Raw genomic sequence first — 14,473 nt, forward strand, 5'->3', positions numbered from 1 at the left:
GAGAAAACAACAAGTTAAATATGCAGTAATAGGAAGCTACTAAATTATGGCTACCTCTTTACAATGCATTAGTATGCATCTATTTTATACAATAAGGAGGTAAGTTTACATTATTTCAATTTTTGAAAAAGTTAGAAAAATGTCATTAGAGAATATTTTTGTCAAAACACAGGAGTCCTGCTTCTTAAGCTGAGGAAGAGGCTCAGTGGTGAGTCCCTGGTATGATCCCCAGCACTGCAAACCAACCAAACAAACAAAACAAAGGGAAAAGGTGCAGAAGATAACACACCAATGTCTCAACACTCGCTATCTTCGAGTGGTAAGAATGTACACAGGGGTTTTGATTTTTCTTAATTTTTTTTGTTTCCTCCCATAAATCTTAATTTTCAATGAGCATATTTTACTTGTTAAATAACAAAAATAATGTTAATAAAGAGAAAAAGAATGACAAGATTTTTTCTTTTCAAACACAAAGACTGGGCTGGCATCTAACTGTATTATTATAGGAATTACTGTGGGTTTATGGGTTGTTCTCATCCCCCCCTAACTCCACTTAGTACATGGTAAATGTGTTATTTCTCTCATGTTTTCAGATATTCAATAGCAACATATTACCTCACTGAATGAACATGTCAAAAGTAATTAAACTATTCCTCTATTTTTTTGAGAACTTAGGATGCAATTTATAGTCTTGATTATTTACACACACAGGTGATCATTTCCTAAGAATTAGCAAGACATAAAATTATAAGATCTAACTGCACTGCATCACTACTTTAGGGACACTGACACTTGGTTGAACTATAGAAACTTCAAAAAGGACTGTGCCATAGGATGCAGGTACAGTTCAGTGGGTACAGCCCCTGTCTATCATGCAGGATGTACTGGGTTTGAGGTACAGCCCAAAAAAAAAAAAAAAAAAAAAAAATCAAAAAAGGTTACATCATGTCACACTCCTACCAACAAACAATATGTGGACATCCTGAAACTTTACTAATATCAACAAATTCCTGGTCTGCCACTGCAAAGTGTGAATTACCTACACTATTTTTTAAATCACTTTTCATAAAGAAAACTTTTCAGAACCTAAGAGCAGTTAACTTAAAGACCAATCGAAAAAATAATGCTCTCTAATCCAGCTGGCTTACTTGCTGGCATAAACCCAATATTATCAAATCCTCAAAGATTAATGATTGTACTTCAGTTTCCATCAAAAGAATTTTACAGTTTGTCAAGAAAAACATGGTAGCAAGTCAAAACACAGTAAATGCTTTCTCAGTTTTGATTTCTCCCTTACCGCATGTCAATAGCTCCTGCTTCACTCCTGTGACTGGCTGGGCCTGCAGTGACTTAGGATAAACACACCTGGTGTCCCGCACAGTGATGTTCCTCTCCTTTACCCAGCGATGCATCCACAATATGTTGCAGTCACACAAAAGATACTCTGTCTGAAATTCTCTGTAAAATACAAATTGGAGATTATCGTGAAAAAAATGAAATGGCACCATGCTTTATCTTGGTTTACTTCTTTGCCGGAAAGCACAATACTTCTACTATGCCTCTAACATATACCACTAACTAGTTATGGTCATCTTTCCAAGGACCTGCCTCCAACACTGTCCCCCACTGACCTGGAACTCTGCTTTTAATAGAAGTTGGAATGCAAAGAAAAACTATCTGCCAGACATCCTCATCCATGCAACAAGCCCCACAGCTCCAGAGTTCAATACCAAGTCCCCATCCTTTTTGTCTACCAAGCCTCTATGAATTTGGCAATAATTTTGAATCTTGAAGCCTTTCCTCAATTTTTCAGTATATTCATGGCTGAAAGGTCTAAATGTTTACAATCTCCCGTTGATTTTGGCAATGAAATAGCATCATAAAGTAATATAGGAATGTTCTATGTGGTTGTATTCTTTTTTTAAATATTTTTTTTAGTTGTAGATGAACACAATACTTTTATTTTATTTATTTATTTTCATGTGGTACTGAGTACTGAACCCAGTGTCTCACACATGCTGAGCCACAACCCCAGCCCTCAGTGTGCCTAAATTCTTTGATGTCTGACTAGATTGTACATTCAAGGATAGAGACTACTTCTGACCTTTCCTTCTCCTCCTATGCAACAAGTGACACCATGGCTTAAAAGATAAAGACTCAACATATCACAAACAGGAAAATAAGAATACTTCACAACTGGACTGGGGAATGTAGCTCAGTGGTAGAGCATTTGCCCAGAATGCCTGAAGCCCTGGGTTTGATCCCCAGCACCACCAAAACTAACTAAATAAATAATACTGCATATTTGATATGAAAGAAAGCAGAGAATCATCTTTATATGAGGCAGAAAAAGCATCGTAATTTGAAGTCGGATGAAATACCCAAAGAAAGGGTACACACACAAAGCGTGGACACAAGCGCAATAACCTGCAGGCACTCCTTTTGCTAAGCCCTGACTATTCATATGCCATATGCATCCAGCTAAGAAAAAACTACAAGATGCTGCCCCTGCCAGCATGGAGAATAGAACAGGAAGAACAAAACATACTAAGATAGAACGGAATATGCCTGATAAAAATAAACCAACTAAGTGCAAACAGCAAGCCTAAGTGTGCATGCTTCTAACAGGGTGTTAGCACAGGGGGAAAAAAAGGAAAAAAGGGACATGATGAAACAAAGCCAAGGGAAGACAATGACAGAAGACCTGGCTGGCTTCTAATTCTGAAGCTCCACCTTCTGGTCAGTTCAGTTCCTAACACAACTGAGTACAAACACTGCGATGTTTCCCAGTTCTGGGCTGGAAATACTTGCCACATTCCAGCTGCTCAAAAATCTCAGAAGACAGATTATCCTTTGCCATCTTCCTTTCTTCTACTCATCCATCCCCTCTCCTTCCTTCCTCTTTCTTTTTCCTTTTCAAATTTTTCCCCACAGTACTGAGGATGGAACGCAGGTCCTCATACATGCTAGGCAAGCCCTCTATCACTGAGCTACATCCCCTGCCTTTTATTTCATTTTGAGACAGAGTGTCCCCATTTGGCACAGGCTGGCCTCAAGCTTATAATCTTTCTGCCTCAGTCTCCCAAACAGCTGAGAGTATAGGCGTGTGCCACTGCACCCAGCATGCAATCTTATTTCCTAAATTTCAGAGTGGGCTGAGATACAGCTCAGTGGTAGAGTGCTCGCCTAGCATGCTCCAGGTCCTTGATTCCATCCTAGCACTGCAACAAACAAAAAAAAACCAGAGAAACAGCTGACTTGAGCCCACTAAGTGTGTCAAAAGGGGTCAAAAGGTCGAAAGGAGCTATTTTCACACATAGGCAGCCCTCTGGATAAGAACAGTTGTGGCAAGAAGACCAGATAAGAGTGACCTGATGGGACTTTAGTGCATACACCTCCTGCAGGATGGTAATAAGCTGGAACCCACTGGCTACATCCAATGGCAATTGCTACATGAGACTCTAATGACAGATTCAGAAAAGGAAAGGGGCTGGGGCAGAGCTCAGGGGTAGAACACTGGCCTAACACACTCAAGCTCTGGGTTCAGTCCCTAGCACTACAAAAAAGATGATGACGATGACGAAGATAAGGGAGGAGGGGCTGGGAAGAAAGGGAGAACTCAGCACATACTAAACAGAGGCATCTGGCAGGGAAGAATTTTTTGCCCTAGAAAAAGATTCAATTCCATATATTACAGACAATGAAAATTTTAAAAACAACAAACTGAAGTATAATTCCAACAGAAATTAGTGTAACATAATTTGGGATAGATTAAGGTTTATCTTGATATACATTTACTTTCAAAATAACTCTTGTGCAATCTCTCAGTTAACAAAATTGCATCCGAGGGAAAAAAAAATGAACCAATTCTAAAGCGACAGAGAACTGTATGAAGCTCTTACACTGACTTCACAAAGCAAGTCTTCTCAATAAACACCCCTAGAAACATTAGTAATAAATTGTAAATTCAATGTACAGCAGGGAATGCAGGATAAAAGTGAATCCTTACGGTATAAAATACCCTGCAACAAAGTCTTCGTAGGAAGGAATAGTTTATACTTTGAGGATTTAATTAGTCAAACCACAAAAACATTTCCTGATTTGAAAAGGCAGAAAGAAACAATTACCCATTTATTTACTCTGAATATAGATTTCACTGATACGATATTGTGAGGAAAATCTAGCCATTCCAGTCTGAAATGCATTACTCAGATTTACTGTATGCTTTTCCATGTTAATGCAGGCCCTCAAGTAAGAGCCTAATTTTTGAAAATTCACAAGATATTGCTTATGAAATATCTCAGACCACATAATAAGTGATATTAATTTTCAAAAGTTAACACATGTTAAACAGGACAAAGAATTCTTACTTACAAGGACCGTAATGAGCCAAGATAATCAAAAGTTCCTTGAGAAAGTGAAGAAAACAAATTCCCTGAAAGATTCCTGAGGGGAAAAAAAATAATTTCACCTTTAAAAATACTGGTACATACCTAAATGAATCCCACCATCATATACTCCCACAAGAATGGAGACCTAATTAGAATAAGACATATTCCATGTTTATATAATTTTATCAAAATGGATTCTATTTTCAATGTATAACTAAAAAGAACCAATAAATAAATAAATAAATAATAGGCATGTATCACTTTTTACTATTTTAAACTTTTAGAAATATTCTATGATCATTACATAATATTATCAAGAACTCATGAAAGTTGTTTTAACTCTTACAAAGAGGGAGCTACTAGTAAATATCTCCTCTGAGGTTGAAGAAATCAGTCTTAAACTTTAATATAAACTAGTAAACGAATTTTTAAAAAATAGACTAAAGCTAGATAAGGATTTTATCTGTCTACCTTTTTCTAAAAGGTATACTAAATTCCCACTGGAATTACTCTTCATGTGTTCACTGAGCATTATTTAAGGAAAGCAGCAAAGAGAACGGTAAAAATAAATAAGAAATCACAAGAATTAAAATTTTACCAGCAAGAAGAGGTAAAGAACCATGATCAGCAGCAGCAACACACCCTCACTGGTGGAAACAAGAACTGAATGGTCAGAGCCCAGGAGCTAAGGGAGACTTGGAATACACTGCAAGGCTGGGCTTGGACAAATTACCTGACCTCCAGTACCCCACATCAGGTAGCTTAATAACCTAACCCTGTGGAGTTTCACATGAATTAAACTCGTGAACCCGATGCTCCAGTCTTGAGTGCTTCGCTACACCCACTTGACTGAACAGGGTATTTCTTCCAAACCTGACCATGAATTCAGGGGCTGAAGCAGAGAGCATGTTGCTTGGGTGCCTCTGGCAGCTAGAAACAGGGAGGGGGAGATAGGAATCATGGTGGGGGCCTACTCAGGATGCTCACCTGACCTTCAGGTGCCTATAATATTAAAATGGGACAGAGGGCTCTAGGAAATGGCAGCATGATCAACCTCCACCTCCCCCTAGGATCTGTTAGATGCCTGTTGCAGCATCAAGAATGGACAGAATTCAGAACCAGTGTTCTCAAGAATCAAGTTGAGGGCACAGCAGGGCAGAGAGCTCCTCCAGGGTCCAGGCTGAATCCTTCAGATGTGGGACAGAGTGACACTCATGCAGATGGAGAACCTAGTGTGGAGAGGGAAGAGTGACGGGGGCAGTGACAGCTCCTGCTTGTATACATGCCTTTAGGGCTTTCTTTTTTTAAAATAAAAAAGTTCAGATAAAATGCATTTAAAAAATCCTATGCATGTGCTTCTATATCTGTGGGGTCAACAAAAAGAAAATGTGAAAGTATACATATCAGATCACTAACAGAAGCTAACTCGGGGAGATGTGACTGCCTTTCCATGACTAAACCGTGAGCTCCCTGGTCCCTTATTGCCTCTACAACCCTGCAGTTGCTACTTCAAGATGGAACACATCATAGTTGCTCATAAACATTTGGGTACTGGTTCAAATGCCTCCTTATATTTTAATAGGAAAGAAAAGGTACTTACAGCCGAACCAGATTGGTAAGTCCTCGAAATATGTCTGCATTTAGACATCCTATCCGATTGTTTGTCAGGTCCCTGAGGAGAGAGGCGGGGGAAAGTGTCTTCAATTAGTTCTCTCCATTTATAAAGATCTCACACCTCCTATACTGGAGAACACCACCCAGGTATCATGAAAGACCTTTCTTTTCTGCATCTTTATTTTATTTACCCCCCTCAATTGAGATAATGATTCCTGCTTGCGTTTACATCTGGCATACAAGATTAAATGCGACTTACTTACATTCTAAGCATTTATTCCTACCAAAATACTCAAGATAAACCTGGAATAGTAGACATGAGACTCCATCTATCTTACTGCCTGGGATACAATTCCTTAGATGACCTACACAGCTAAATTACACTGGGCACTCTCAACCAGCAAATAAGAGACAATGGGGAAAAAGGATAAATTATCAAAATGATGAAACTTTTATTTCCTCACAAACACTTGAAACTCAATGCTTTCTAACTTCATTCCTTAAAATACTCAAAAGAGTTCCGACTGTAATTAAAAACTGAATTAATTTTACTTTAAAGGTCTATCATTTAGTCTCAAGCCAAATTAACAATATCTAGGTAATGATCTAATTATTTTTTACAGTCAGTCCTAAATTCAATGTCCTAACGAATGTTATTTTTTCTAAATATTTTTTCTTCTCCTCAATCTAGGAAATGTTTTCCTTTTCATTTATACAGAATTTTTAGTTAGTATTGGGGTTCTTTCTCTACTGACTGTACTTCACACTATGCATCACAAATACAATTTTAATTTTATATTTAATCAGAGACCCACCCTGGCTGTAAGTGAAAAGTCTATGTTGGGAGATAACAACTGACGTGTCCCACAACTTTCAACTAGAACGGTGTGCCTTTCATCCCAGTTCATCAGTGAACACAGGGAATGCTGCAAGAAACCTCCACAACAACAAACGTTAATTATCATTAGTTGTTAGGCTGTGAATAATTCAAGACACTTCAAATTTCAATGAAAGAATTAGAACAAGCTCTCTAAACAAAACTTTTTGAGAATTACTTTTATCATGTTTTCTTCGATGTACATACCCTTCTCTGTCACGGGAAGTACACTGTCTCTGGGGTACTCTAGGAAAGTGATTTGAAGTACCCATTTCCAACAGAAAACCTTCGGATCCCAAACTGTACACGTGGCAATGGCAGAAGATGTATTAGTTTGACATCAACTGTGAGAACGTGGCATTTGAAGCAGGTACCTACTCATTCAGTTTTTCCCTGGGGTATTCAAAAGCTGCCTTAAATAATCCTGGTGGGCAACAGTTTCATAGTGCTGCCCTCCTCTAAGGCAACGTTAGCTAAAAGACCTCAAGCAATACACACCTTCATCTTGCTTTTTGTACAGCTCAGGCTCTTTATAGGGGCGGGGGGCTTTTTTAAAAAAAAAATTTTATTCCAATAGATTTTCCTCCAATTTCTGTTTTACCATTTAAAAAAAGTAAGCACCACCTCATGAACTGTTGCTTAAACAAGCACTTCTGGGTTCTACTCATGACCTTGTCTTACTTCTGAGCTTTAAATGGTATAATCACCATTGATTCTTTAGGAAACAATTTCATTACAGCTATGTCTACTTAAAAAGGAATTTAGGTATTACTGACATATGGTTTTCATTTGGGTTAAGGATTCAGCCTGAATTTGTTGATGCAGAAAAACTGAATGTCTAGGTTTCCACCTACTTCTGGTAGTCTATTTTCAGAAAACCACTTCATCTTCCTGATTCAAGTTACCTATAAACTAAAGGCAAAGGCTTGAGACGCTTATAAAAGACCTATATGTGGCTGTGGAGGAGAATGCTCAACTGAATGATGAAAGGCCTCGTAAGAAAAGGTGCCTATGTATATCCACAAGCAACCATCAAACACCACTGCAGAATATCCACATCCACCAAGCCTACATAGGACCCCTTCAGCTTGCCCACTGTGGGCCCTAGGGACCCTTCAATTATAAGTCAGCTATTAGATTTAAGAATGTATTTTGTGGTAAGAAGAGCATTATACATGGCAATTACCTTCCTAAGCAAGAACACAACATGTGTAATGCTATGAAAAAATGCTATGGCGATGCCCAACTACACTACCAGTCATTAAATTTATTTTAGGTAGTAGTCCTGGAGAAATTATGTAGGACAAAGTACTAGACAGTGAACCTAAGGTATTCTACAACACCCCCAATGAAACTAATTCTTCTAACAAATAGTCAAGTGTCCTTCAACCTCCATATCAGCAGCATTAACCTTTCTACCACCAGCAGAGCTGCGAATATTGTGGTGTGACTCACAGAGGGAAGGAAGAGTAAGTGATCCTATCTGACAATATGATGTCACGTTCTCTCCTAGATGTTAAAGGAAAGAATATTCTAGAAGGTCTAAAAGCATTAGAATCACTAGGAAGGACAGCTGAAACAACGATCAACTTCAGCTCCACCATTTCAGACAGGGCAGGTCAGGCCTCTGCCTGAGGACTTGGTTCCTCAGCACAGGAACCAAGTGCCTCAGCATGGCAAGAAGCACAAAGGAAGGACCTGGCCTCCCTGCTGCCCCCTCTCTCTCCAGGGACTCTATCTGGTTGTGTCACCTATTTAGGACCATGCTCGGCACCCCTGCCTGCGTCTGTATGATGGAGTCTTAATAACCCCCAAGACTCCTGCTCAGCCTCTGTGAATAGATGCCATGTCCACATCCGCGCTCTGGGTTCTTATGATTCCGCTACACTCCCTGACTCACCTGGTACCTCTGGAGCCCAGCCCGCTGTGGGGTGCAAAAGATGGACTTGGTGAATTTTTGTTGAACTCAACTCACCTGGATCCCTGCCTTGCCACGGCCTTGGTGATGCTGCTGTACCCGGCTGATACTACTTTTACTGAGCTCCATACATAGCTTGACCTGCTACCATGTTGATGCCCACCTAGTGTCCAGTGCTTCTCACACTCTGACTCCTTAACCCTGGTCTCTGGTAACAATACTGACCTACCCTAGACAGGCCAGGCCAATTTTTTACTGGTTTCATTAAAAAGCCTTAACTACAAAATAATACAAGTACAGAATGAACAGAAAATAAGAAAACTGGTAGCAATCCCTCCTTCAGACTTCCTTAGGCTTCTACTTAGAGTAGGCAAAGGCAGATACAAACAATGAGCCACTACTCACCCCAGTAAGAGCTATGGTAATAAAAGCTCCCCACTACAGACCTGATTAAAATTTAAATAATTTTGCAGGCTGAAAAGAAATCCTTTAACTCCTGCTACTGTTAATCTTACAGAATTCCAAACAAGACTGCCAAACAGAGAGAAAAGGGGGAAAAGCTATATCTATGTCTTAGATGAAAGATATCTTATTTGCATAAGTAGTAATTTGGGGGCTATAGCTATAGCTCAGTGCATAGCTCTTGCCTAGCATGCAGAAGGCCCTAGGGTTCAATCTCCATGTACGTACACACACACACACACACACACACACACACACACACACACAAAAGTAGTAATTTAAAAAAAAAAAAAAAACCTGGGAAAATAGCACAAGAATGATTTTGAGGTGATGGCAACTGAGAAGAAACATAAGAACAAAACATACAAGGAAAGTCTCTGTGTTCTCCTTGTTTGACTAAAAGCAGGACATAAGTTTGCAAAGGTGTCCCTCCATCTCCTCTAGGAAGGACAAAGCCTGGCCTCTAGAGGGTTCTGGAGCCTTATCAGCCTAGGAAGCACCAGAGGACTCCAAACAGCAAACATTACTAATTAGACTTTATCTACTATTCATTTCCCATATATTTGCCTTCCCATAAATTGCTGCCCCTAGAGACTCAAGGTGCTTATCCTTTGTCCTGTTACTTCTCTAAAACTGTATTGCTCCCTGCTGAAGATGTTCCATCTGACAGTTCTGAACCACCCCTTTGACACACTCTTTTCCTGGGTTTTCTCCCTTGTGTATAAGGAAATACACATGCTAATAAACCTCTGTTTTTCTCTTATGAATCTTTGTTAGATGAGTCCGAGATGAGAACTTACAAAGTAGAGAAAAAAAAAAAAGTTACTGTTCTTCCCCTACACTATATATTTTCTCTCAAGAGTCTGACAGCTTTTCTGGAGAAGTCAGAACCTGGGAAGCAGCTAGTGAACAACAACTGTTTTTGGAAGAAATGCAGGATGGCAGGACAATCTCAGCAGTCACATCTCAAAAGTGAGCAACTACAAAAAGAACCCAAAGAAGAAAGGGGTTGTTTAGCTTTGGAAGGTACAACAACTAGACTTTAGAATTTGAAATAATAATACATAGATTAAAAAAATACATGAAATCCGCAACATTTCACATCATTATAGAAAGGCGCCTTGATTTACAGACAGTTTGAATAGAGTCATAACTTGAAATTCATCTATAGATTATGTCAACCCACAGAGCGGCCACATTAATGATTTTATTAGCATACAGAAGACACAACTACCTACCACCAAACATATCACACCTGTGCAAATTAACCTCCTCCTAAGCTACACATATTAAATACTATCTGTTCTTTGATCGGGGACCTGGCCAGGTGAGCCTCTAGAAATTACTCATCATTTACTTTCTATCATGGTAAAGTCAATTAACAGCTGCTTATGAGATCCACAACTCCAAACTCGTAAGTGAGCAATTCAAATACTCACAATCTTTTTAGTGATGACAGTCCCCAAAAGGCACCTGGATCTATACTGCTTATCAGATTGTTCCGGAGATCCCTGTGAAAAACAAAATAAATGTAACTCACAGATCGACACTGTCAAAAATATTCAGGCGACTACACTTACCTGCTGCACAGAAAGCAACACTAACAGCAGTGACATGAGGAAATGGAAGCCAGAAACATTAAGCCAAGTGACAGCAGTGACAGTGAGAATTCAAATTTGAAAAACCTGGCTCCAAAGCCTTTTGTTTCAGTCAACACAGGAAGAAAGGCATATGTCTTAAAAGGGACATGGTCCTCCCATTATTCAAATCTAAATCATCACTAAACTATAACCATAAAAAATCGTTTTCTTAGTATGATCTAATTTGGTTATCAAAGTATACTAGTTACTGGATTTATGACAAACATCATTAAATTGAGTTTTTTTTAAATACCCAATCCAAAATTCATGTCACTTAGCTCTTCACACTTATTTTCTTCTTGGGCTTCCATAGTTAGGTTTTCTATAAAGTGAAGATACAAAAAGATATGCAATAAATCACGATATGTAAAGCTGGGCACAGTGGCGCAAACCTGGAATCCCAGCTCCTCATGAGGGTGAGGTGGGTCACCACCTTGATTGAGGCCAGCCTGGGCAACTCAGCAAGACTCTGCCTCAAAATAAATTTTTAGAAGGACTGGGGAGGTAACTCAGAGGTAGAATACTCCTGGGTTCATTTCCCAATATGAAAAACTTTTGAGGAATAAGTAAAAGTCACACTATGTAGCTCAAAACAAAGATGCAGAAGGCCTTATCTCCTGGGCACCCACAGCAGTCACAGTTGACACACTCATCCTTCTCAAGCACACTACTGCACACCCATGCCAGGGCCCTACCACTGGGGGCAGCAGTGTCTCAGTGCAGTGTCTCAGTACATCTCTCTCGGGTGGGGATGTGGGCAGCAGGCTGAGGCAGTTGCTACTATCTACCCAGTACCCAGGCTCAGATGGAGACCCTCGGCTAGACTCCTGCTTAGAAGTCAGATATCATCCATTTCCTGGGACCACACTCCTGCCATGGCTGGACCACACTGCAGTTATTCCAGACACTCTGAGGTGAGGCTACTAGTCAGGACACAACCTTGATGGCCAAGTCAGAATGGCTTCCAGACACCATCTGGGCCTGAAGCCAGACCATATGCAGACACTTTTTCCTGCTGCTCTTTCCCAGAAGTCTTGACCTAACAATGCCAACCGGCCCCTTCCTCACATGCCAGGTTTGGGCTTCCTATGTCACCTGTCCACACCATCAGTGAATACCACAGGTGTACAGAGGAAGATCAACACCAGCCAGGACAGCAGGTGCCTCTGGGGTTCCCAAGTCCCTTACGTACTTCAGCTGAGATTTAAAGGCTTCCCCAGAAACAGACCCAGGACCTTGGTGCTACCCGTTTTCATAATGAGGGACCTGTGTCTGGGGGATCTTTAATAACGACTGCTCCGTCGTGGACAGACCAGCCCGTGTCCCGACAGTCTAAACTACTCGGAGATCCTCAGTTTGCCATCTCAGGCCTTGCAGTTCAGAAAGCATCAGGACTCCTTTCTCTACTCGTGCTTAGGAAAAGGATTCCATGAAAGCCTTACTGCAGAGAGCACAGTGGGGTCTCCTCCCTCCGGCTCCAGTGCCACACCAGCTCATGAAAACCGTTATATGGCCCAATTCATAACATATTGGTTACTTAACTATCGATACAGTAGAAGTTGCAACACTGGGGTCATCTTCTGGATAGGCTTCCCGGAAAATTCACAAATACTTTCTGATGAGGCTACCCTCTGCCTGGTGGCAGGAGTTACTCATTTCCTGTGAGCCCAGCATTCTTGACAAGCCATTGTCCTGTGGCTCACCACACTGCCCAGCCTGCTTACTACATGGGGACAGAGACCCACTCGAGGTTGCAAGACTGCTTCTCTGGGATAATGCCCTGTTGACTCCTGTGATCCACATGGCCTCCAGAGAACCCCAGCCTCCAAGCCCTGTCTACCTGCTTCTAACCACATCCTGTGCCCCTTCCTCAGGAGCCAGGATCAGGACTGCAATGCCACCATCTCCCTGGCTCATCAGAGTCAGGATTTTCTAAATACAACTAAACCGTACTTCTTTTAAAAAGGAAATAATCATTGAACACAGACATAAAACCAATCTGATTGCTGTTATGAAGTTTTTCATTGACCAGAATCCAGATTGTATGTTTCACAAGAATATTCTAAACATTAGCAGCTACCTTGACTTAGGGTCAGAGAAGGAGGTTTCCCTCCAGGCTCTACGGTATTTCCTTAAAAAAAAAAAGAAAAAAGGAAAGAAAACAAAGTAATTAACTAAAAATATCAGAAAAGGTTAGGAAGCTTCCCAAAACATATTCGGACAATAATAAAGTCTTAGAAGATTGTCAGTGAATTCAATTCCTACACTTCTCTCTATATTTCCAACCAAATTTTAAGCTCTTAACTGTGAGTAAGAAGATGGTCCCTGGTTTAGCAATTTGAACTGAAAAGGAAAATCATGCAGAGATGAAGTTTCCTGTGTGCCCCAGCCCAGGGGATCCCTTATCCTAAGTACCTGCCTTAGGGCCCAGGGAGCCACGGCAGTGGACAGTGGTCCCTGTATATGCAACCGTCCACTATGGCTTTCTTTTGCCACCTCCTGAGAATCTACCCATGAAGATCAGAGATGGAGGGTGGCAACAGGCCTGGGAAGGGAGATGACAGGGACAATATCCCAGCTACAGGCTGGGTGGTCTGAGCCTGCTCCTCAAGGCTCCCTCCAAGTCCAGGGAGCTTGCTGCAGACCAGCTCAGCAGAGCACCAGCACTGTCTTTCCTCCTCACTGTCCGGCTCCCAAACTAACTGGCTGAATTCCCACCTCATCTCAGAACCTGCTCCAGGGCAACAGCTGCTCACACTGGCTGGTCCTGTGACCCTGCCGGTACCCGGACAAGTACTGACACCCAATGCAGAGCTGCCGGAGACTGTCCATTTCATTCTAGGGCAAAAAGCAGAGGAACAAACCAGAGTCAATGGAAATTTTTAAAAATTTGAGGCTAGATAGAGATGGAAAACGGTAGCACCTATGAAAAATTCCAGAATACAACAATGACAGCACTAAGGACGGCTGCTGAGTATGGAAGGTGGTCACTGCGCACAGGTCTAGGGGCTCTGTTTAATGCTGGTAGCCTTCTCTTGATTAGGGAGATGCACCCCTACTTCTCCAAATGGCACAGAATATACCTCAAATTTTTCCATATGTGGCTCTTAATCAACATTGTCCGGATCTTTCAAATGCACAAGGTTTAAACTGGCATGATTACAATAGCCTAGTCTGACCAGAGGTGGGACTGCCATTCCCACATTAAAGGATGAAAGGATGTGAGCCTGCGGCCATCAGTGGCCTCTCGCTACAAAGACAAAAGAGCCTATAACATGACCTCAACAGACAGGAAGCCTTGGATCAGGCCATGCCTGAAACCCAGCTCTAACCCTGGGCTCCTCATGTGGAAAAACCACTAAATCCAGTGAGCTGATGTCTGTCACTCATCATGCCATGATGTTCCTATCTCCCCCTCCCTACCTGACCCCAACCACACACATCAATCACCTCACAATCACCCTACGAGGTAGTGTCCTTATTTCAGATGAGGAAATTCTGTGCTGAAAGATTAAAAATTTTGGCCAAGATCTGACGTTAGTAAGTGGACAGGATTTAATATATCTTGGAC

The 14,473-nt window shown here is 41.1% G+C and overlaps 1 protein-coding gene across 2 annotated transcripts in view; it reads right to left on the reverse strand.

The window, feature by feature from the left end:
- Nucleotides 1-14,473, reverse strand: part of Adgra3 (adhesion G protein-coupled receptor A3) — a 105,268-nt gene that overhangs the window by 52,674 nt on the left and 38,121 nt on the right. For both annotated transcript variants that reach the window (XM_015481999.2, XM_048784274.1), the window contains exons 3-6: nucleotides 10,702-10,773; nucleotides 5,992-6,063; nucleotides 4,375-4,446; nucleotides 1,298-1,458 (exon numbers count right to left, since the gene is read on the reverse strand). In XM_015481999.2, coding sequence (XP_015337485.1) covers nucleotides 1,298-1,412 — 115 coding nt within the window. In that variant the 5' untranslated portion in view covers nucleotides 1,413-1,458; nucleotides 4,375-4,446; nucleotides 5,992-6,063; nucleotides 10,702-10,773. The remainder of the gene's footprint in view (nucleotides 1-1,297; nucleotides 1,459-4,374; nucleotides 4,447-5,991; nucleotides 6,064-10,701; nucleotides 10,774-14,473) is intronic.

The sequence above is a fragment of the Marmota marmota genome, unplaced genomic scaffold (assembly GCF_001458135.2).
Source record: "Marmota marmota marmota unplaced genomic scaffold, marMar, whole genome shotgun sequence".
NCBI lineage: Eukaryota > Metazoa > Chordata > Mammalia > Rodentia > Sciuridae > Marmota > Marmota marmota.